The sequence below is a fragment of the Onychomys torridus genome, chromosome 4 (genome assembly GCF_903995425.1).
Source record: "Onychomys torridus chromosome 4, mOncTor1.1, whole genome shotgun sequence".
Classification (NCBI taxonomy): Eukaryota; Metazoa; Chordata; class Mammalia; order Rodentia; family Cricetidae; genus Onychomys; species Onychomys torridus.
In genome coordinates this window covers 7,089,758-7,113,620 of record NC_050446.1, presented here as the reverse complement: position 1 = coordinate 7,113,620, position 23,863 = coordinate 7,089,758, and the positions used below count along the sequence as shown (strand labels likewise).

Below are 23,863 nucleotides of genomic sequence, written 5' to 3'. Positions count from 1 at the left end.
GGAGATTGGATCCAAGTCAGCCTGAGTGGAAGACAGATGCACGGCATGGCAGGGCCTCAGCCAGGCACAAACCCAGCCTAACCCTTAAATCTGATTTCTGGGCCTGGCGGGGGCTCCTGGCTGTTTTGCCTGCCTAGGGATCCCAGAGGCAGAGGCCATAACTCAGCCTCTTTGCAGTTAGAAAAACAAAAGAGCTTTTAACCCCAGACACGGATCCGGTACATTTAAAAGCTCTCCCCTGGAGCCTGAAGACAAGTTTAGAGATATGTCCATCTTCGGGGTCTCCAGGGATCCTTGGTTGCACTCAGACTGGCTCCTAATTGCAGGCTTTGCCACGCTCCTTCTTCGCTCACTCTGCCCCCCATATCTCCCCTCTGCTGGGGACACCAACCCCTTTCAAAGCTGACTCACATCGCCTTGCCCTACAAGTCCCTACCCCTTCTGCTTTGTAACTTCAGCTGGTGTTAAACACCCCCTTGGCCATCATCGGCCTAGACCTCAAACACCAAAAATAGTCAATGCCAAGAGTCTTGGGTAAGCAATGGAAGCAGCCTGTGTGAGGCCAAGGTCAGAGACATGAAGAGAGGTTAGCTGGCCACACTGGGAGCTGCTGGGCCTGTATCTCTCTGAACCATGTAGCCTTCTTTCCTGACATGAGGTGGCATGATATTGAACATCTGGGTTACTGTGGTGGCCTGTGCCGTCCCTAGTGTCAGCCCATGGTAAGGACACTGACTGGCTTCCAGGACACCCTGATCCAGAACCCTCACTACCCTCAAAAGCACAGAAGTGGACTTTGCAATTTCTTTAACAAAAAGCTGTGCATGAGCCAGGCATGGAGGTACATGTGCTCACGCCTTATCTTCTTGAGACAAGGCCTCTCCCTGAGCCTGGAGCTCAGTGATAGCAAGACTAGCTGAGCAGCAAGCTCCAGGAACTCTATGTCAACCTCCCCAGAGCTGGGGCTACAGGCTTGAGCAGCCAGATGCAGCTTTTACACGGTGCTGGGTATGGACGCTGCCTATCATGCTCGTGGGGCAGGCACTTTGCTGACTCTGTATCTCCTCAGCTTTGGAGGTTTGGCTTGAGTGCAGGGGAATCACAGCCAGAATAAAACCGTTAAACACAGGTTCCGGAGCGGCAATGTGACCCTGCCCCATCAGGGGAGGTGACTCTGAATTACCGGCTGGGCAGCTTCGAAGCCACGGAGTCTAGCACTCTGTGGCAGCAGCCTGGGACACTAGAGCTCCTATCAGGCCAACCCCAGCCTGGCCTGGAAGTGTTCCTGGCTGAGGGACCCTGACCTGGCATCTCCAGGCTCCTGTCTCCCTCCAGCACATTCCTTTCCTCCTATCGGCCACTCTGGTGCGTGCCTTTAAAAAGCTCTAATACTATGGCCAGGGATGGGGCTCAGTGGGTAAGAACCTGAACTGCTCTTGCGAAGGACTGAGTCCCAGCACCTGCATCAGGTGGCTCACAACTGTAACTCTAACTCAGAGGAGCTGATGTACCCTTCACCTGTACTCACATGCACGTGCCTCCACGGATACACACAAGTGCAGAGTTAAAATAAAAAACAGGGGCTGGAGAGATGGCTCAGAGGTTAAGAGCACTGACTGCTCTTCTAGAGGTCCTGAGTTCAATTCCCAGCTCCCTTGTGATGGCTCACAACCATCTGTAATGAGATCTGGTGCCCTCTTCTGTATACATAATAAATAAATAAATCTTAAAACACACACACACACACACACACACACACACACACACACCAAAAAAAAAAAAAAAAACAGCTGAGCAGAGGTGGCTCACACCTTTAATCCCAGCACTTGGAAGGCAAAGGCAGGCAGATATCTGAGTTTGAGGCCAACCTGGGCTACAGAGTGAGTTCCAGGACAAGTACCAAAGCTACACAGAGAAACCCAGTCTCGAAAAACTAAAATAAGTAAATATGATTTATTTTAAAAAAACAAACAAACCAATCTTGTGGAGAATTGGGGCTCAGAGAACTGAAGTAATTTACATAAGATCATACAGCAAAAGCCACATCATTGCCAGATCCATCGATAGATGGCGGAGCCCAATCATTACTTATAGGTCACACTGCCTCCTAAGCAGAAGGCAATCCTGTCAACTGAACTCCCCCCACATCTGCAGACACTTGAGTGAGTATCCCAGCTCTGCCCGAGAACACAGACTCAGACCACTGCTGAAGCCTCATCCCTCTCTCCCCAGCACCCGCACGTTCCCGTTCCCGTGCCTGTCACTGACCCAGCCTCACTTCCTCTTGCACCACACACCCCAGCTGACTCTGTGCCCTGAGAATGTCACCTGCTCTTCATTGCCTGAGCTCAAAAGCCCCACCCACCCTCCAGGCTGCCCCTCGGCCACAGCAACTTCAGCCTGAATCCTTCCCCATGCTAAGCAGGGCAGAACAGGGCAGGGGCTTCCCCATCTCTACACTTCCAAGGTCCGTCTTCAGTGCATAGTAGGTGCCCCACTGTTGAAGAGAGCCTAGCCAACAGAGCAAGGCGTCCTCAGGCCAAGCCCAGCACTTCATTCTGCATAAAGGAAGAAGGTTTTGCATTGTATTATTTATTTTTGGTTTATATAGCTCTGATATCGTGAAGCTAATTTTGTTTGTTTGTTTATTTTTGTTTTTTGAGATAGGGCTTCTCTGTGTATCCCTAGCTGTCCTAGAACTAGCTCTGTAGATCAGGCTGGCTCAAGCTCAGAGATTCACCAGCCTCTGCCTCTGCTGGGATTAAACTGTGGGATTTGCATTTTTAAATTTGCACACAGTAGTCAATGGTGCAAAGGAGCCTGGGAGGCTCCTGAGAGGGTCAGAACCTCTTAGTGTGGGGAAGGAATTGCAAACTCATTTCCTGCAGTACCCCTTAGCTCTAGACCAGGACAGCAGGTCACAGTGCATGGGACAGTTCCTGCCTGCTGCAGGTTGTTTAATGTCCTCTAAGTAGTACTGAGGAATATGTGACCATTTGTGAAATTCAGATCTCGAGAACAGCCCAGTTATTGAAACAAAGCCACACCCTGCTTTTTTTTGTCTTATTCCCGTAAAATGGCTCCGGCAGACGTCAGAGCCTTTGCTGAGCCCGAACCTCTGTTTCCTGCCGGGTGCTCTGTAGACAACCAGTCAGGCTTGAGAGGTGCACCAGCTCCCCCAGCTCGGAGGAACCTCAAGGTACCTGTGGCTACACCGTCCCTGCTGCCTGCTAGGAGCCCATTCTTCCACTGTGCAATCAGGCAGACATCGGGAGGAACAGGGCTGAGCCCTTTCTTCCGCCCCACTGTGTACCTACCCTGGATAGATAAAGAGGTGTTACTCAGTCCATATGAGAGACAGGTCCCTGGGCATCTCCATCCCAAGGCCTCACCCCACTCTGTAACACACCCTGAGAACTAAGGTGTGGGGGCTCAGGACTCAGGAGCAGTGGTGCCTCTTACCTGGTTTCTGCTCCCTGAGGGCAGACTCACCTGGTGTCTACAGGGAGCGGATAGAGTTTGGAGCTAGGCCAAGCAGGCTAGCCTCTGCAGGCCGATGCACAGGGCAGACTCACCGTCCAGCCTCCGCCGTCAGTCCGCATGTCACAGTAGACCTGGAAGCCAGCTGGGTAGTGAGTGGGGAAGACTGAATAGATACCATCATCCTGCTGTCCACTCAAGAGAACATCCAGGCAGTCCCGGGGCCGAGAGCCTGTGATGAGAGCCACATGAACGTGACGGAGGCCCAGACACTATGGCTGCCATCTCTTCTCTCCAAAGAGATCCCCAGCTCTCTCTGACAACCCTGTCCACCAGAGGTCAAGAGCATGAACTCTCAGCCCCAGGTGAATCTGTGGGGCCTTGCTTTCCTCACCTGGAAAATGGGCTCATGGCTCAACAGGTCAGGCTCTGTGTCACCTGGCCCACAGGAAGTCCGTGTCTATAGCAGCAGCTTGTCTATCAGAGTCAAGGGCCAGGTGGTAGACAACCCTCACTACCTCTCTCTTCCCTAGAACTGGGCACCGGAGCCACCCACCCAGAGAAAGCAAGCACACGTCATGTCACTCACCATTAGCGCAGCCTCTCAGCCGGGCTCCTCTGGAAGGGGCCCTTTGAAGGTCAGCCTTGACACGGGGCCGGCCCAGCCCCCGCTCCCTCTGCAGAGCCTCCAGGACATCACTGACGGAGTTCACCAGGTGAGCCACATGGCCTTGGCTCTCAGAAATAAGCTGCAGAGCACAGAAGACGTTAGAGGGGACACAGACCTGGGGAGCCCCTGCCAGGAGAGCCTCCCACCCCTGCTCCCCTGGCCTCAGGGTCATGTCCATGGCAGTCTGAGGGGTCAGTAGCGCTCTCTGAGGGGTTTAGAGGGCAAGGGCACTGGCGGAGGCCTGGCCACTTCTATGCATCCAGCCCAGCTGGTAGGGACAGTGCAGGAAAAGGCAGCACCAGACATCAGCCTGAGATCACCCACCAACCAGCTCCCCTCCTGAACCCGCCTTCATTCTTTCATTGAGACAGGGGTCACGTGGTCAGGCTGGCTTTAAACCTCTGGTGGCTCTTGCCTCCCCTCCCCAGTGTGGAGATTACAGACGAGTGACACCAGGCTCCACATATGCTGGGAACCAGGCCTGGGGCTTCCTGCTTCATGGGCAAGCACTACCCACTGAACCACTCTCCACAACCTAGCAAGCCCTGGCTGTTAGGAGAGAAATGAGTTATCGTCACTTCTCCAGCCTCGCTCCTGTGGGGACCTGTGACCACACACACAGCCCCAGCATGGCATCAGGCCCCAGTGGGGTCCTCACTTTACCCTCCGGCTATAGTGCATTCCAGCCACACGAGGAGGCTAAGGCAGGGGTGGTCCCCGCACTGGGGAAATGAGCCTGCATCTGGGAAGGGCATAGAGCCTGGGCATGAGTCACTGCGTTCAAACTGGGCTCCAAACAAGGATGTCCTCGCTACCTTCCCCGCATCCCATTTGCAGGAGTCTCCATAGATGCCTGATGTCCATCACCTCACAGGGCCCCATAGTGCTTCAGAGAGCCAGGACTTGAGACTGTAACCTCCATGCTCCCAGAGGGAACCTGAAGTCTAGAAGGAGAAAGACCCTGCCAGTACAACTGGGAACCAGGATTCGTCCCTCCTCCTCAAGGCAGACGGCAGGAAAGGAGGGAGCAACCACTGTACTACCAGCCACCCAGTTGTGGGTGGGGTCCAGGCCGTGGTGTTCCCTGAGTGGGTTGTGGCTCCCGTCCTGTGCCTCATCAGCTGTGTGACACCCTCCCCGCCCTGTCTGCAGACCTGTCATCCTGGGGTGGACTATCACTGCCTGTTCTCCAGAACACTACAGCTCTGTGAGGCAACACATGCCCTCCCATCCTCCTCTCCATCACTGTCCCACGGGTGGAGCTCAACAGAGCAGCATGGGTTCCTTCCTCTGGAACCTCTTACTGTGCTGGCTGCCGGAAGGATGTGGGGGTCCCCTGCATCCTCATCCTGGCCTTCAGGAGGTTATGGGAACCAGTGGAGGGGGAGGAAGTGGGCAGCAGGCAGCATGGAGTGAGGCAGGTCTTGCTCACCGAACCTGTCACTTGCCAGATAATAGCCCATCGGAGAAAGAGAAAGAAATACACCCAGCCAGCAGTTTACAAAATATGATTCTCGGCTCGTCCAAAGGCAGGGCCCTCATCTCTAGGCCTTGTTGGTTTCCTCTCTGCTGAGCAGGTGATTCAGTGGTCTCCAGGAGTACTGCAGTGGGCAGGGGGAGCCTGCATCCCTTCCCACAGTGACCTATGGTCAGGCTCCATGGAGCCCCTGCGGGGGCACAGGCAGCCCTTGATGAGGGGGTAGCAAAGACCCCTCAGTAAATCTCACCGCACAGCCCATCCTTTCGAGTCACCGTGGCCGTGACATTCAGCAGCTCGGGCCCGGCCCCTCCCTCTCCCTGGCAGGCAGAGGAGACCTCGGTTTAAACTAGCAAATGATTACCACTGAAACACATAAACCTGCCCCGAATTAATAGGGAGTCAGTCTCTGCTCGCTGAGCCGCGCAAACCATCACGAGAGGAGCTGGCGGCGACCAGAGGCCGTGAAATCAGGGCAGCTGCTTCCAGTGAGGCTTAGCAGTGACCAAGCTTCTACCAGGCCCCGTCACCACTGAGCCTCAGTCTGCCCCTCTGCAGAGTGGGTCAAAAAAGGCACCTGCCCCTGGGGAAGTGGACCATCACTTCCACTCACAAAGGGTCCTCAGTGGTGGCTGACATGCTAGAGGCCTGCTGAGCCCTGCACAGTCAGGAACATCAGCATCCCCTCAGGCTTGGCCTAGCACCCCATTTTACAGGTGGGAAGAACCAACCTAGAGAGAGGATGTGATCCCCCCAAGATCGCCCAAAGTCAACAGGCAGAACTGCTAACCTTAGCTGGCCAGTGAGCATCGGACCTCTGGCACTCGTGGCTTTGGGAGCAGAGCCAAGGATTGTGGGGAAGGCTGTGTAAGACAGGGTAAGGGGACAGGGCTGGTTGTCTCTGGATGATCCAGAAGGACAGAAGATATCTTGGATGGTCCTGTACCAGATGAATTCCTGCCCTAGAGACTGGGGATACTATCCATCTTGCATATCATGGGCGGGGGGGGGGGGGGGCATTCCAGCTCAGAGGGACATCGGCAGCCAGCTCATCAAGGCTGAGTTCAGGGTAGGCAGAGTGGTGTTCCTGTCACCCAGAGCCTGGCAATCCACTGTTCTGCTGATGGCCTGGGGGAAGGGCAGCAGGAAGCTGGCTATATGTCCCCCAACCCAGGGGACCCATCACCCCGTCAGTCACCCGGACATAGTGACAAGGGCTATAATTTCTCCAGCTGCAGTCTCCAAGGGGAGGGAAGAGGGTAACTGCTCATGAGCTATGGGTGACCAAGTGCCTGGTCACCTTGGGTGTCCAAATGAGAAGCGCAGAGAAACAGCTGGGATGGCTAGTGGGATGGGGTTGACTTTAGCCCGAAGGCTGAGTCAGAGAGGTGAAGCGGCCCGGGGCTGGAGGCTGGGCAGGGTACTGAAGAGGGACTAGCACCGCTTTCCAAGCCTCAAATCATTTTGTTCTGGAAACCAGCAGACACAAACGAAGCAGTCCTGGGTCCCTCCTTCTTCAAGGAGATCCAGCTGGTGCTGAGGGGCTAGGAAGATCCAAGGCCAAAACCTGTCCCCCCCACTCCACTTGATCTTTGCAGGAACCTGGCTGGGTACCTGGTAGGGGTGGGGAGGGAGGAGGTGGGAGGCCAAGGGCCTGTCTGGATTCCCCTCAATGGCTCTGCATCCCTGGAAAGCCTTGTGCAGCTCAGAACAAAGCCATGACAAGAGTTAGGGTAGGGGTGCAGCTCCGCATTGCAGGAAACTGGGAGCAGCCTCACCCCTCCTTCACTCGGTTTGCAGCTAATGATGGGGGGGGAGGGGGCAATGCCTGCCTGGCTTGCAACTCACAGCCTCTCAGTGGGCCTGGGGGCCGGCCCCTGTAGTGCTGGGTCTACAAGGCTGCAAGGTTACCAGGAAAGTGTGTGGAAGAAAAGCTGGGTTGGGATTTGGTCATGGATGTGAGGATACAACCCTCCACAACTGGAAAGAACGAGGCCCAGGGTGGAGACTTAGCGACATTACAGACATTACATGTTCAGCACCGGGACCGGTGGCCCCACCCCTCAAATCAAGACATCCTCTACCAGAAGGCATATGTAGATCTCACTCTTACCTGGATGAGGCGGCTCTGTTCGCTCTGCAGGGTGCTGAGGCCCTGGCTCAGCATGCTGTGTCCCTTGCGCAGCCCAGCACATTCAGCTTGCAACTCGGAGGCCCGGGCCAGCAGCCGGGGCAGCTGGTCAGCCAGTGCGTCCAGCAGCTCGGGGGCACCATCCAGCCTCGGCTGTGCCTGCTGCTCACTCAGTGCCCGCAGCATGGAGGTCTGCAGACCCTCCAGGCGGGTGAAGCTGTCAGTGAGGTCAGGGCAGCGAGGGTCGATGAGGAGGCTGAGGTGGGAGCTGTCGGCCCTCTCCACTGTGACCAGGGCACTGTTGGCCCCTGCAGACCCTGTGCTGACGATGGGTGGGGGGGCCGTGCCCGGTGCGTGGGCATGGTTCAGGAAGAGCACTGCACCCGTTACAGCCACGGCCAGAAGTACTGCAAGGGACAGGAGCACCGTGCACAGCACGTAGCTGCAGCTTGGTCGCTGTAGGGACAGACAGACAGACAGGAGAAAGGAAGGCAAGTGTTAGTGTCTGTGACTCTGCCCAGTGAGGCTCTGGAGGCTGGGATGGAAGAGACCCCAGAAGAAAGCCGCACACAGCCCTGGGTCAGAGAGACAGACGGGGAGAGCAGAGAGGCTGAGGCAGGGGAGCGGCCGAGGAGAGCTCTGCTTCCTCACACCCACCTCTTCCTAGAGCAGGGCCCCAGCAGGACAAGGCAGGACAGCCAGGCAGTGACGCTCTGAGGCCACTGTGGAGAAGGGCTGAGAAAACACGGGTACTGTGCCCCCTGTAACGGGCAATCTCGGCCTCAGGGCTGTCAGTGGTGCACCAAGCTGTCCTAACAGTGACTTAAGGACAACTGAGGCCAAAGCCACGGCGTCACTTGTAATTAAAAATGGTGCCATGACCCTGCGTGACAAACGCTTTGGGGGCCCACTTATTCTACCAAGTCACTCACAGCCCCTGAGCATTTACACATGGAAAAAACCAAAGCCCAGAGGCGGCAAGGGGCCTGCCCGGAGTCACACAGCCAATTAGAAGCATTCTGATTGGGCCCCAAGCTCCCGCTTTCTGGGTGGGGGATGGGCTCCCCTAGGCACCTCCTATAACCAAATCTCAACTCTCACACACACGCTGCCCCTACATTCTCAACTTCCTGAATTTGAGACGCCTCTTTAAATGAGTTAGTGTATTAAAGGCCCTGGAGCCGTGCCTAGCACGTTACACTTCTGCAATAAATATTAGTGGCTTTTATTATCTCATGATCAATGTGCACAGAGCATCTGGAGGTGGTTTTTATCTTCCACCCAGAGCGTTATTTCTGTGTGTCCTCTGCATTGGGAGGACACCTTCCCTTTGTCACACACGGTGAGATCTTATGGTGTAGCTGACTGCTGCCTTGCTTTCCTAGTCATACAGAAAATACCCATTGCGCTTACTAGACATTTGCTGAGAAGCCAGCTGCTTCTCTCCCACAAACCCCAAGACCACCAATACTCCGGAGTCTCTTGGTAGGAAGGAGCAGGGGCTGGCCTTTTCCAGGAAGCCCTCCTTGACCTTTTCTTCTCTCCCCAGCCTGCAGGGGCTCCTCCCCCAGTGCTTCTCAAGACAGATTTCGTCACCTTTCCTCTTACAGCAAGCCCCATGAGCCAGGCTCAGGGACTCTCTCTCGCTCAGACCCCTTGTCCCCTCCAGGGGAGTTTGTGTCCACGACTTAATTCTCAACCTCTCTGAGGACATGATCCCTTGGGATCTCTGACAAAGGCTGAGGACACGGTTTCTGAGGACCTGGGGACTGGTAAGTCATGGGAAGGAAACCCGCCTGGGCCCCTGTCTGACCACCTGGCACAGCTGAGTCCTGGCCGGTGAAGTGGATGGACACACAGAAACAGAAAATGCAGGTGGGCCAGGCCATGCCCTTGGGATAAGCTGGGACACCTAGCACCTCAGAGCCTCAGGACCTCCCAGCAGAGCCAGAGCCTTAGCTTCTGAGACAGAGCTACCTCCTCTTCATGAAGGCACACACAGAATGGAGGCAACCCCAGGCTGTACCAAGCCCCCCACCCCAGGCGGACCAGCAGCCCACAGGTGCCTTATCATCAGCATCCCTCAGCCAGGCACCATGTCCCCTCCTCTGAAACCTTGAGCAGCCCCTGATGTGAAGGCCGCTGCTCAACTCATTGTGCAGATGTGAAACTGAGGCTCAGTGAGCAAAGAGCCAATCCCAGCGTGACACAGGGGTTGGGGGAGATGTGTTAGAGACAGCCTGGAGCTGGGTGGCTGAGGGCTGAGTGTCCCCCAACATTCCTTCCCTGCTAAGCAAGGCTGCAGGGACAAAGCTGTGTTAGTAGCTAGGTGCCTGACATACTTGCTTCTGACCCATCAGGAGACACCTTGCCCAGGGCATCTCCAAGCCCTGTCCTCTGATTGTGTGGCATTAAAGTCCCTCAGCCAGCTTGGAGAGAGGCTCATCATCTCCCAACGGGTCTTCAGGACTTCATCCTGATGGATTGGGCACAAGTCTTCCCAGGGGAGTGGGGACTGAGGGGACAGAGATGGAGAGAGTGGAGGGAGTTGCAGGGTCCCTTGGAGCCAGTGTGGCATGGGAGCTCATCGATGGAGCAGGCCGCTCTTGGAGCAGAATTAGTCTTTAGAGATCAACTTTAAAGATGAAGAGCTGTTCACTTTTATAGGCTGCGGCTTACGTGCCTCGCAGAGAAATCGCCCAAGATAATAAGGGGGTCTGAGCCAGGCGGCCAGCGCTGTGCCTGGGGCTGGAGCTTATTAATCAGTCTTTGGCCAGGCAGAGCAAGGTGCACCCCAACCCTCCATACAAGGTGGGGGTGGGGGGAGGCAGCACAGAGCCTCCCAAGGACAAGGAATAGTACCTAGAAGGAACCTGAAGCCTGAGTTAGGAGATGGGGTTGAAGGGGATATCTTTGATCCCCTGCAAGAGGGGTCAGTGGCTGGGCCTGTGAGATGGTCGGCAGGTAACGACGCTCATTGGCAAGCATGACAGCCTAAGATTAATCCCTGGAACTGTGTAAAGGAGAGAACCAGCTCCTAAAAGTTGTCTTCCGACCCCTACACACTTGCTGTGGCACATGTAACCCTGTGGCCCACGTGATCCTGACGCCCACCACACAAAATAAATTGGAAAAAAACATTAAGTGCTTGTCTAATGGAAGGCTAAGTGGAGCCTGCAGGAGCCTCCCAGAACACCTCTATTGGGAGGTGACATTTGTCCAATATACTTTTTGGAGTCACCACCCCTTGAGAACTTGAATATATGGAGGAAGAGATTTAATACCAAGGGACCTGGGAACCCCGTCCCTGCATATGGCACCTACACCATCTTGCCTTCCCTGGTGGCCCAGTCCCATGGGTCCTAGACAGAGAGCCTTATCTTGGCTACCAGCCCGAATGAGGAGGTCTCTTGTGGGCCAGGGAGGCAGGGTGTCAGGAGACAGTCGCTCTGCTCCCTGTCCTGGGGGCCTCAGCCAGAAGCTGTGGCTGCACTTAGGGTGGACCAGTGTTGCTGACTGGAGAACTGGGGTGCCCCGGCTTGCTGGACGGTCCTAGGAGCTGCCACTGACGGTGCCCAGGGTGATGGAGATGATGTGGGAGCTGTCTGCACCATCCCACCTAGAGACACCTAAACTTGGACACCAGGGGATTTTTGGCTTGGCTCTCGCTTTGCTGGCAAGGGGTTTCCACGGGTGTCTGTGAAGGACCCCTAGATCCTGGCCTCCTCCTCACCGCCTGCCTCAGTCACTGAGTGTCACCCCCACCTGAACAAAGAGCAGACAGGACACTGGCCCCTCACACCCCTCCAGGCCCCAGATGCCAGTTTAGTCATGACCAGCCCCAAGTGCACACACTGGTGTCTGCTCCCTCCCCAGGGCCACACCTACCCGGGACCCTCTCAGCCAAATGTCACCAACAGCTCTATGGGACTCCCCCTGCCCACCTCTGCCAGGCCCAGGAGCCCCAGGCAGGCCATGCTGACTCAAGGGACAGTTGAAGATGGGGGGGGGGGGGCTTCACTGGTCTCTTCCTCTCTCATCCCAAATCTGATGTGGTAACCTCTCAAACTCTACTGAATGAGAAGAAAGAGAAATCTTTCTTGTATGGCAGCCACCATGGCCTGTGGCAGTTCCTGACTTCTGGGTTTGTCCCCAGGGGACTCCATGTTCCCTGAGGCGTGGGCTGCATCTCCTGGTGTGATGTAGGGTCTCCATAAATAGCCATGGAGTGAATTAAATTCGGCAAGGATTAAGGTTAGACCTCAGGAAAGACTTCCCAAACAGAATAGCTTGCTTGCTTTCTGGAATGTTTCTAGAAGTTTTGAAATAACTGAAACACAGGATTGGGCTGGGAGGTTGACTGCTGGAAGGTGACTTGGGGTCCCCTCAGCAAGAAGGTACCACTCCCTCCAGGAGATGGTTCAGGGCGGCTTCTGTCAGACATTCCAGGACCGGAAGCTGGTATGCAGCTCTAGAGTCTTATCCGAAAACCTGGTAAACGTCACTGCCCCAAGGCACACAAGACCCATCCTGTGCTGGGGACCGGAAGACCCCTAATGAAGCTGGAGTCAGCCACTTGGCCAGGGTCATACATCCAGTGTGGAGACAGCTCGGGAACAGAGCCAGGCGGGCAGGCCCAAGAAGGTCCCTAGGAGTGGCTATACCTGGACGTGAGGAAGGATGAGAACCACTCAACCCAGTCAAGCGGCTAAGTCAAGCGACTAAGCTCTGAAGAGCAGCAAGTTCAGGGAAGAACACAGGCTCCCTCCCCTTCACCTTCACCCAGTCTGCTCAGGTCACTGTTTGGTCCCCGAGGGGGGGAGGGGGAGGGGGAAGGGAGAGGAGTGGTTCATCTATTGTATCTGCCAGCCTCCTAGGGTGCTGTGAAGAGAAGTGAGAGGCAAGGATGTGAGCGATGCAACGCTGCCTGGTGCTGGGGTGCAGTCCGGGTCAGCTCTCCTTCCGGGGGAACAGCAGTATGAATGTGTCCCACCCTGGCAGCAAAGAGGAGATCTGGGACAAGGGACAGGCTGCTGGGAGAACCAGCTTTCTGTGGGCGCACAGCACCTGGAGGGGTGCAAACACACCAGAAGTTCACCTGACTCCCTTGCTAGCTCAGGTGAGGAAGGCCGGGGGGGGGGGGGGGATCGGTCCCATTTTACAGATGCACCAGTGAGAAACAGCAATTTAGCAAGCATCGGACAGGCATGTCAGAGACTACACTAAAGCTAGAATGGAGGAGGCCCCAAGAGAGCGAAGGTCCACCCCCCTCCCTCCACCCCTCCACCCCTACTCTTTCCATGTTGCTCATAGGAAAGACCTGACCTCCGGTCCAAGCATACAGTAGGCACAAGACCCAGCCTGGTGCATACTGGCTCACTATTTGATGGCGGAAGGGGTATCCGATACCCCCATACCCAGCAGAGACAGCCGAGCTCTGCCCGGTGCAGCTAGAAGCTGGTCCCCAGGGGCAGCAGAAGCCAGGAGGCCACACCTGGCCCAGGACACCTTGAAGCCCCATTTGTAGCAGACGTCCCCCCCAGAAGTCCCCACCCCTCCTCTCCCATATTCCTCTCCGCCAAGCATCAGTGACCTGGGCTTCTGGGAAGGAATGCAACCTGGGCAGGAGGACCTAGGGCAGGCATTGGGGGAACTCAGAGGGGAGGAGGGACCTAGAGCCAGGGCATGCTTTAAACAAAACTGCCTGGACCAAGAGCCCCGCCCCAGGCATCCAGGGAGGCCTCCCAGGAGAGGCGGCCTCGTGCAGTCCAGTGTAGAACAGGTAGGGTGTCCCTGGATTGGAGTGTGTTGGGGGCCCGGTGGTGCCAATCAAATGAGAGAACAAAGCTCTAGAAGTGGGTTGGAGCCCAGGGAGGGAAAAAAGCAGCCAGGACCCTTCAGGTACCAAAGGAGGGCAGCCTTGGGGACAATGCCTGAAGTTATGGATGCTTCTTTAAGATCTCAGCAGGAAGGGCCCTGTCACTGGGGTCACAGTGAAGGTAGGAATACAGTTAGGAAGGCCATGGAAAGGGACTGGTTAGAAGAACAGCAGAGTCCTTGCTCTCTGGCCTGCGTGCTGTGTGGCTTGGGGAAATTCCTCAACCTCTCTGATCCTGTGGCGTGGGAATGTATACTTGCAAAGAGCCTCTGACTAGGAAGTGAGGTAGCATCAGGGCTTTGCAAACTGTAGCAAGCTGGTCCCCTTGCCAGACCAGTGTCACTCCAGGAAGAAAAGCAGGTTGCAGCTTTGAAGAGTGAGGGGCGGGCCTTGGCCACCCCCTCCTTCTCTGGTGGCAAACGCTGGCTGTTCCTTCCCCAGTGACATCTGTCTGGGAGAAATTTAAAATTTAAAACGGGCAGCCCCATTATCTGCTCTCCTTGGCGAACGGCCTCCTCAGCATGCCTGTCTATCCCAGTCCCTTGATGGCTCAGCCTGGGGCAGTCCTGCGGTCACTCCTCTGCCTCAGAGGCGGGGTGCCCGGCCCCTCAGTAGCCCCTCCCTACTCTGTCCCAGCTGGTGCAGTGCACAGCCCTGGGCACCCTCCAAGCCGGGGCACTTCGCTGTCCCGGAAGAGGCTGTAGGGAGAGAGGAGCAGGCAGACCCGGGTTCAAATCCCTGCAGGGCTGCGTGGCCTCAGGCGGCAGCTGGACCTCTCTGAGCCTTGCTCTCCTGGTCTTAAAGTCGGAGAAGCACAGTGCTCAGGCTTCTTACAGGATATTAATGTTTTCTGGTCCCCCATCGGGTTTGGGTGTCTGGGTAAAGAGAGAGATGGGGAGGTGGGGAGGACAGAGGGAGCCCTGGAGCGGGGCAGGTCCTGATCTTGAAGCCCTGGAGGATGTGCGGGGCTCCTGGCAAGTGGGGAGGACGCCCATTGTGGCTGTGGGCGAACGGGACTCAGCACGCGGATCATCTGTCAGCTGTCCCCAACTGAAGGGCTGTTCCACAACCAACTATAGGTCCTCTCTTCCCTCTGCATGAGCGAGCACGGGGGGTCTCCGATGGGGGTGGGGACTGCTGCAGCGAGTGCCTCCTGCAGGGAGCCCCGAGTTCAAGTCTCCGCTGGGGGAGGAGGAGAGCAGGTGCCCCCCAGCCCTGCACAAGCTCCCCAAACTCCAGCCCCCGCACCCGTTCCCGTGGCCGTGGGTACCTGCGGTTTGTCGCGCGGTCGGTCCTCAAGTTGGGACGCGCCGCCCACGGTCTTCCACCGCTCGTGGACCATCTTCCCGCAGGACCCGCGGGGACGCGGGGCGCGGCCGAGCGCAAGGGAGGCGCGGGGTGCGCCGGGGAGCAGGGGTGGCCGGGGAGCGGCGGCCGCCAGCCAGGCTGCGTGTGAGCGCGTGTGAGCGCGGGGAGCGCGGGCGCGAGCCTCCGAGAGCCGCCCGCGCCGCGCCGTCCCCGCGTCCCGCTCCCGCGCCTCCCGCGCGCTCCTCCCTCCGCCCTCCTCCTCCTCCTCCTCCCGCCTCAGTCTCCGCGTCTTCTCCGTCTCGGACTCTCAGGGCCTTTTATTGCTCCCCGCGGCTTCCCGGGCACGCGCAGGCGCGCCCCGCGGACTCCAAGAGTGACTCCCGCTCCAGCCCGGCCGCGGGTGGCGGGGACTAGTCAGCAGCAGCCGGCGCGACGGCAGCCACGGGCTCCCCGAGGAGCCGGCGCGTCCTGCGGCGCCCGGCGCAAACTTCCTCTCGGGCGGGACTCGCCTAAGTCCCCAGGTGCCGGGACCATCCCCAAGAAAGAGGCTGGGAGGAGACCGGGTGCCCCTTGCTGGACTCCGGGGGTCCAGGTCCCGGGACAAGTGTGCGCGTGGCCCGCTAGTCTCCAGCCCCGTGATCCCGTGCTCGAGTCCTCGACTCCGCAGCCGGGCTCCTGCACACCCCACGGCACCCGCCCATCCCGGGTCCCCGCCGACGCGCTCCCCGAAAGCTGGCCTAGAGCTGTCCCGACCGCGGGAGGAGGGATCTGAGCCACCCCAGCGGGGGCTTCTTAGTCGTCCCTCCCACTAGCCGCACTTTTTAAAGCGTTTAATCCGCCCGAGCAGCCTTCGGAGGTAATTGACAAAGTCCTTAATCTGCGCGGTTAACGAGCCGCTGTTGTGGCTCCGACCGCGTGGCTCCCACGCGCCCCACGCCGGGCCCGCCGGACGCCCTTCCCCCAGCTCCGCAGAGACGCCCAGACCCCCCGCTACTCCCTAAAGCTGTTTTCCGGCTCCGGGCGCTCTGGCCGCCGTGCTGTTCCCTGGCACCGTCTTCATCTCTCTCCCACCGGCTGCCAGTCTGTCGCCCCGTCTTCGTCCTCGTCTCGTCCCTCTAGGCGCCCGGCAGGCGTGGGGCAGGCCCCGTGAGGGTGGGGCCCGATCCTGACATGGGCAGAGTGTCCCGAGGATCAGAGCTGGAGCTGGGCACGGTGGCCACATGCCCTTCCAGACTGTCACCAGCCGGAAACTGAGTCCGACAGTCTGAAGGAACTTCCAGCGCTGCCGCTGGTTGGCACCTCCCGCGGTCCCAGCCCGGCTTCCCACCAGCAAGCTGCCGGGGCTACTGCCCAGTGACCCCAGGCTGGGGATAGGAGACGGCTCCATGGATTGCAATGCACCTGTGCCCCCCACCCCCACCCCATCGATTATGGAGGTTGTAGGTGATCTCAGGCCTAGGCAGAAGACTGTGTGGTCACTGGTCACTGAACCTCTCTTGACTCAGTTTCCCCTTGTATCCAAAGGATTAATAGCACCTCATTCCAAAGGCCTTTTTGGGGTTTCTGAGGCAGGGACTGTACATAAGCATCTGAGGAGTAATGGCTCACACTTCCCTGCTCTAATCTCAGCTTCATGCTCTCTCAGAGCCTCAGTTTCCTCATTGAGCAAGCTATGGGTTCCTTGTCCCCTCACAAGAAGCAGGTGAAGGGATCTCTGATTCCACGGTGCCAGGAGAGGATTTTGATTCCAGGTGAGGTGTGCGCTAAAAATCACCCTGGGCGATCCTGAACTGGAGTCTGGGGAGAAGGGTCCAAAGGTCCCTCCCAGGGTATACAAGAAGAGCAGTCAGCCCCTTTGGGGCGGGCACACTTGATTCAGGGACCTTGCTTTAATGGTTAGACCAGGGAAGCCAGGCACTGAGTGGGAGAAACAATGAAGTTGAGCAGGTGCGCACAAGAGCCTCCAGGACATCTGCTCCCGGGCTCGTGGAAGGACAGGTAAGCGGGGGCCACCTAGCGGCTCCTCCTGGCAGTGTCTGCTGGTGGAACCAGTCAGCTTCTCAATTCTCCTGCCTGCTGGGGTGCAGATGAGGGGTGGTGAGCGATGGGCCTCACCCCATTGCCACTCTGCAATGGTGCTCTTGCCTAAGGTGACCCCAGGAGGATCAGTGGGCTAGCAAAAGCACACTCAGTCTTCATACACTGCACTCACTCCGGGCGCACAGGCTTGTCAGCCCAGGGGGGTTTATAGATGAGACGAACCAGCCATCGGCAGCTCCGAGGCGGAGTGGCCATATAGCACACCAACACCTTCCTCATGCTCTGTAGCCCTTTACAAGGCCGGTGGGTACTCAGCATCAGGGACAAGTCGGCCTGTCCTCCCATCGTGCCCACCGTGGAAGCAGCCTGTTAGCCAGCTCAGGGACCAGTACTCACAAGCTACAAAGACTTAATCCAGAATTGTCTGGCACCCTGGTCCCTCCACTCTGGCTCACCACCTCTTCAGGGTCCTGTTTCTTCTTCGAGAAGTCCCTTGGGTGTGATGACTCCAACATCAGGAAGCAACAGTCTGGAAATTTTAGTTGAAATTCTAGAGAGAGGGTCTGGCCCAGCCCCTCCCTGTGATTGTCACGGATTGTCAGCTGACCCGAGGTAGCTGTCCTCCAGAGACCTCACTACAGTTCAGTGGGAGGACGTGGCTCCTGGGTGCTTTCACATGGAGGGCTAGAGGATGGGCGGTGAGGACAAATACGGACAATGAGGAGACAAGGAAGAGTCACTCTGGGGACCAAGAGTGACAGCACACCCCAGTGCCAGCTCAGGACTGGTACACTATGGAGCATCACCCTTCTATCCAGCCCTAGGGGTGCGGGGTCCCAAGGTTCTCCCCAGCTACCCCGATAGATCAAAGCTATTGTTAGTCTCCTTCATGGATGATGAAACAGACTCAGAAATACAGAAACACAGTTAAATAATTTACCTAACAGTGTAAAACAGTTCAATTAGTAAGCAGTCATCTACTAAGGATTTCTCGAATGCTGACCGCAATTCATTGGTAGTATCAGCAGAGTTCACTGTCTCCTCTCCAAAGACCCGTGAGTAGTATTAATACCCCCATTTTAAAGAGGAGACGACAGAAACTCAGAGAGGTTAAATACTGTGACCAAGAGCACACAGCAGTTGGTAGATCCAGAATTTGAATCCAGGGCTTTGCTCTGCTGGAGCCGGTCTCTCCTCCAACATCTCAGGGCTTCCTGGTCGGTCTGAGATATGGGAGAGCATTTCGGGGTTGGCATGCAGGGCTCCGGAACGTGGACTGCATGTCAAATGTGCCTGTCTCTGGAGGCCTGGGGCCAGCTGGCCAAGAGGTCAGGACCTCTGGCCCCCGCCCACCCGCCTCTCCCCGTCCACTGCTCAGGGCATTTCACTCTCCTGGTAAAGCGGTTTCAGCTCACCTCTGTCAGCCACATTTATCATTAAAAATAAATTCATCCTGGCTCCCCTTGGCACAGGAAGGTACTGTGCAGTGAGTGATTCAGTGGGCTTGTCACCCTCGTGGTTAGGCGCGGGGAACCGAACAACTGGATGGTCTCCAGCGCCAGCGCCTCATTTTCTGCACTGGAGCCAGAAATGTACAGTGGGCTGACATTTAATTTAGAATCCAACATACCTTGACACAAACTCATAATACAAAGGCGGGGGTGGCTGGGGGCTGCCAAGCTGGGCAGGGATGGGGGAGTCCGAGTGACAGGGTGGATTTCTTTCTTTCTTTTTCTTTTTCTTTTTTTTTCTTTTTTCTTTGTCAACACGATGACAAGTCAGAGATTACCATCAAAGGCAAGAATTAGCAGGGGCCGTGTGTGTGTGTGTGTGTGTGTGTGTGTGTGTGTGTGTGTGTGAGAGAGAGAGAGAGAGAGAGAGAGAGAGAGAGAGAGAGAGAGAGAGATGCTGTGTGTTCATGCCCTGAGTCCACTGGGATGGCATCTTCAGCATCTTGAGGTAAGTCTTCTGGGTCAGATAGTACCATAGTGGAGAAGTATGTGCCAAGGCTCAGGTATCACAGCCAACGCTGGCACCCGGGAGCTGGACAATACAGTCCTGACACAGATGGATGGCGTCCGCACCTTCCATCCGTGTCCCTGGTTCACTCAGATTCTCGGACACATACTCAGCACTCAGTAAATACAGGGCACGCAGGAAATACGTCATTTTAAACATTTAAGGAGTTTCTCTCAGGAGGAAGCCTGGATTTTATTGGACAAAACAGTCTGATGGGCCATTTAGTTGTCAAAATTGGAGGTTCACTGGGCTGGGGAGGTGGCTCATTGGGTAAAGTGCTTGTCCTGCAAACATGAGGATCCCAGCACCCACATAAAAGCTGGGTGCAGCACCTCTGTATTTCCCATCACTGGGGGTATAGAAACAGGATTCCTGGGTCTTGCTGGCTAGCCAGAATTACTAAAATGGCAAGTTTCAGGGTTAGTAAGATCTTTATTTATTTTTATTTATTTGTTTGTTTGTTTGTTTAGGTTTTTCAAGACAGGGTTTCTCTGTGTAGTTTTTGTTCCTGTCCTGGAACTCACTCTGTAGCCCAGGTTGGCCTCGAACTCTCAAGTGCTGGGATTAAAGGTATGTGCCACTACCGCCAGGCAGATCTTTATCTTTAAAAAAAAAAAAAAAAAAAGGTAGCCTGGGCTACCAAGTGAGTTCCAGGAAAGGTAAAAAGCTACGCAGGGAAACCCTGTTTCAAACCCCCCCCAAAAAAGGTAAGCCACACGTGTGCACATGCATACATACACATTCACCTATTGGGGGCTCAAGGATCTGGGGAGAAGAGGGTAGAGTTCAAGAGACACAAGAAACCCAGTTGGGAGGGCACAGAGAGACCGTGCCCCCTGAAGGGAGGGTAGAGTGGGCCTGGCAGAGGTGAGATGGTGTACTTCTCAAGAGCTTGGCACCCCTAAGGCTGTGAGTAGAGGAGGCAGGAAAGAGAAGAAGATGGCGCAGGGGATCCCAGATGCAGAGCTCACCACTAGGCAAAAAAGCCAAGCAGGAGGAAGAAAGAGTTCCCGGGAGGCCCCAGCTTTTAGAGCATCTGCTGTGTGCCCAGCCTCTGAGCAGCCCCTTATTCCCACGTGACAGAAGAGATGAGGGAAATCCACACAGGATAGAACCTGTTCGAGGCCAAGCATCTTCTAAACGCCACAGTGTGAACTGACGCTCCCTAGCCAGACTCCAGATTCCCCACTTTAAATGGTTTGATTTTATATCTCATTATTGGGGGGGGGGAGAACCTGTGCCATGGAGCATGTGTGGTGTCAGAGGACAACCTTATGGAGTCGCTTTTCTCTTTTCATCTTTGTGTGAGTCCTGGGGACAGGTGCAGGTACCAAAGGCCAATCTCTGATGCCCTCTTCAGTTTTTATCTGCCTGTGACAGTCCTCGCTAGGACCTTAGGCTCACCTTTCAGGACAGACTGGCCAGTGAACCCCAGGGATCCTCCTGTCTCCCAATCCCCGGAGCTGGGATTATAAGCACACACCATCTTGCCCAGCTTTTTATGTAAGTTCTGGGGCTCAGACTCGTCTTCATGTTTGAGAGCACTTTACTCAGTAAGAGCCATCCCCCAGCTCCAAATACAGGTCTTTTTTGTTGTTGTTGTTGTTGAGATCCATTCATTTTTATTTTTTATGTACGGTTATTTTGCCTGCTTGTGTGTGCACTGCCTGCAGAGTCCAGAAAAGGGTATTAGATCCACTGGAACCGGAGTAACAGAAGATAGTGAGCCACCACGTGGATGCTGGAAATGGATCCCTGGTCCTTGGCAAGAGCAGCCTGGGTTCTCACCTGCTGAGCAGTGTCCCAGTTCCAGATCTGCAGATCCTAAGGGAGTTTTGTCCGTCCGTCATGCCAATCAGCATGTAGGTCACTTCTGACACCTTGGACTCCTACCTGGTCACGTTCTCTCTGATCTTACAACTGTTCTTGATTCATCTAGCTTTTTCTTTTTTGGACAAGGTCTCCTGTAGCCATGGCTGGCTTTGAACTCACTGTGTAGTCAAAAATGACTTTATTCTGGTGAGCCACCTGCCTCCACCTCCCTAGTGCTGGATTTACACCACCATGCCTGGTTCGTGTGGTGCTGGGGACAGAACCCAGGGCTTCCTACATGCTGGGCTTTACCGACTGAGCCCTGCCCTGCTTTGCCTTCTCTTAAATACTTCAAGTGTGACCTGTGTGGTGGGTGCACTTTAGGGGCCGATTTCCTTTGCTTGTCATTGGACCGCACAGTTCTTCTGCCTGTGTGTGTGTGTGTGTGTGTGTGTGTGTGTGTGTGTGTGTGTCCTCAGCTCACTCCTTTTTACTGACCATGCTAGTCCACCTATGGCTCTGCTGCTGCTGTCTCTACGTCAGCGGGCCTCAGTCTGTTTCTGTTCAAGGCTGTGAGGAATGGCGCGGCTGTGAGCACTTGTACACCTGCTCCTGGTGCACACACACCTCGTGCAGGACCTCTGCAGGATCATAGAGTGGGAGGGTGTCCAGAAGAACTGGCTATATTACTCACCCTCACCCGCAGGGGGCGGACCCTCACCCACGGGGTTGGAGTCCACCACTCACCCTCACCCGCGGGGGCGGAGTCCACCACTCACCCTCACCCGCGGGGGCGGAGTCCACCACTCACCCTCACCCGCGGGGGCGGAGTCCAGGCTCCCGGGCCCTTCCCACTGCTCAGCGGGAAGCTGGGTGGCGATGTGGTCCCAGCTTCGGCTCTTTCACCCTGTCACCTCATCACACCCACCCCCTGCAGGACAGTATGCCTCATTCAGTGTGGACCCTTCTACTGAGGGGAGAGGTGTCCGTCCCCAGGGGAAGCCTGCCCCCGTGGGTACTCTCTCAGTGTTGCCTGCTAGAGGGCAGGCAGCTCAGCTGTCGCTGTGCCTCTGAGGAGGTTGACACCTGGGTCGACACTTAGAAACAGTGTCAGTGGGAAGGAAGGACACGTCAGTTGTCTCCTTCCAGTCCTGTGGGCTTCAGCGCCCAGCCCTCACCAATGCTGAGAGCACAGCACTGGTCCCCTCCCCAAAGCTGCCTGACTGCTTTCCTATGCAGCTGGACCAATCCACACTCTGTGCAGGGAGAACTCGTCCCCACAGCCCCGTCCCTGACACCCTCCTTTGCGTGGGTACAGCCACTCAAGTATGGCTGACTGGCTTCTGTCTCCCAGCTGGCCTTGGGTTTGTGCTCTGAGTCCTGCTCCGACCCTCAGTTGGAGTGACAGGTGACACTGGGCAGTAACAACACCCTAACCTCACGGAGGTTTCAGCTGACCCCTCGACCCCTCAGTACTCAGAGCCATCTCTCTAGCTCTCTCTTCTGCTGTGTCCCTTCTCACACACAGGCAATCTACCAGCAAGCACCTTCAGCAAATATTTATTAAGCGCTACTGTGTGGAGTTTAAGCCTAGTGATGTTAGCTACAGTTAAATGGTGTGTGTTTGAAAAAAGGAAGCGGGTGCTAGGGAAGAGCTGCGGAGCGGTAACCTTCAAAGAAGGGAGGGGGTGCTGAGGGTTTGCTCTCTCTCTCTCTCCAGGCACAGGGAGAAGCAGGTGCAAAGGCCCTGGGGTCCCAACAGAACTGGCAGGGATTAGGGACAGGACAATGGTCAGAGACAGAAGGTGATGCAAGGCAGAGAACACTTTCAGATTTCCTAGCAGTCATGATGGGAAGCCATGGGGACATTGTGGCCAGAGGTAGGTGAGACACTGTCCAGTGAACATCTTTACCAGTTCCTTTTACCACCACGTTTGGCCTGGGCTCTGGGGGCATCTGGGCAGGCCGCTGCTGCTACTGCCAGAGCTGGAGCAGCTCGGACTGTGGTGATGGAAATGGCCGAGTGAACAGGTCAGGGCAGAGCTAGCCTGGAGCCCAGAGGCCTGGCAGACAGCAGGTGGGGGAAGGGCATTGTCTCGCTCAGTTTTGTGCTGCTGTGACCTGAAGCACGGTGAGGACCCGAAGATGGGTTTTGGCTTACAGTTTTCGAGGAAACCGTCCATCGTTGTGGGCATGGCAGGAGAAAGCACGTGTGGCTGACAGGAAGCAGGGAGAAGATGATACAGGATGGAACCAGGGCAGCACAGATCAGAGGCACTCCTGAATTTCTTTCAGGGCTCTAAAAAGCTACTGTTCCCAAAGTTGAGAGACTAGGCTACAATCCTGAACCCAGTTGAACTACCAGTCAGAGAGACAGATGCAGCTTAGTAAGCTGCTGTTTGGGGAATGTTTGTTACAAAGCATTATCACAGCCATAGCTAACTAATGCACAAGCAGAGGCAAGTGGTCTTGTGTAAAATCATCAAGATCACCAACTATTGCATCTAGAAACCATCTTTGTTACCGATTTAGATCACTTCTCTCAAATCTGTGTTCTGTCTGTTTGTTTGTTTTTAGGGAGGGTCTCCTGTAACCTAGGCTGGCCTTGAACTTGCTACATGCCCAAGGATAACCTTGAACTCCTGATCCTCTTGCCTCCATTTCTCAAGTGCTTGGACCACAGGTTTGAGCCACCACACTTGGGTTATGTAGTACTGGGGATGGAACCTTGAGCACAGTGCATGCTGGGTAGGCACCCCTACCACTGAGCTTCCCAGCTCTCGTGCATGTCCTCATTCACTGCTGGAGACCATGGACATACCACGCTCCCAGACAGACACTTCTTAGGAATCCAGCCTGGATAGCATAGGATGAGTGAGGGTCTGTTAGTGTGCAGCCCCTCAAGGCTCGGATGGGAAACAAGCAGCTCATTTCACCAATATTTACCCAGAGCAGCCTCTATTTTCAGACCTCTGGCCTGTGGACACTCAGTGCTTGTCACAACAAAACATGCAGCTGCACCCTGACCCTTGGTCACACATGTGTAGA

At 55.9% G+C, this 23,863-nt stretch overlaps 1 protein-coding gene across 1 annotated transcript in view; it reads right to left on the bottom strand.

The window, feature by feature from the left end:
• Window positions 1-15,129, bottom strand: part of Fibcd1 (fibrinogen C domain containing 1) — a 32,222-nt gene extending 17,093 nt beyond the window's left edge. The window contains exons 1-4 of the mRNA XM_036185415.1: window positions 14,907-15,129; window positions 7,741-8,214; window positions 4,070-4,229; window positions 3,576-3,712 (exon numbers count right to left, since the gene is read on the bottom strand). Of these exons, the coding sequence (XP_036041308.1) occupies window positions 3,576-3,712; window positions 4,070-4,229; window positions 7,741-8,214; window positions 14,907-14,978 (843 nt within the window). The 5' untranslated portion in view covers window positions 14,979-15,129. The remainder of the gene's footprint in view (window positions 1-3,575; window positions 3,713-4,069; window positions 4,230-7,740; window positions 8,215-14,906) is intronic.
• Window positions 15,130-23,863: the final 8,734 nt, after the last annotated feature.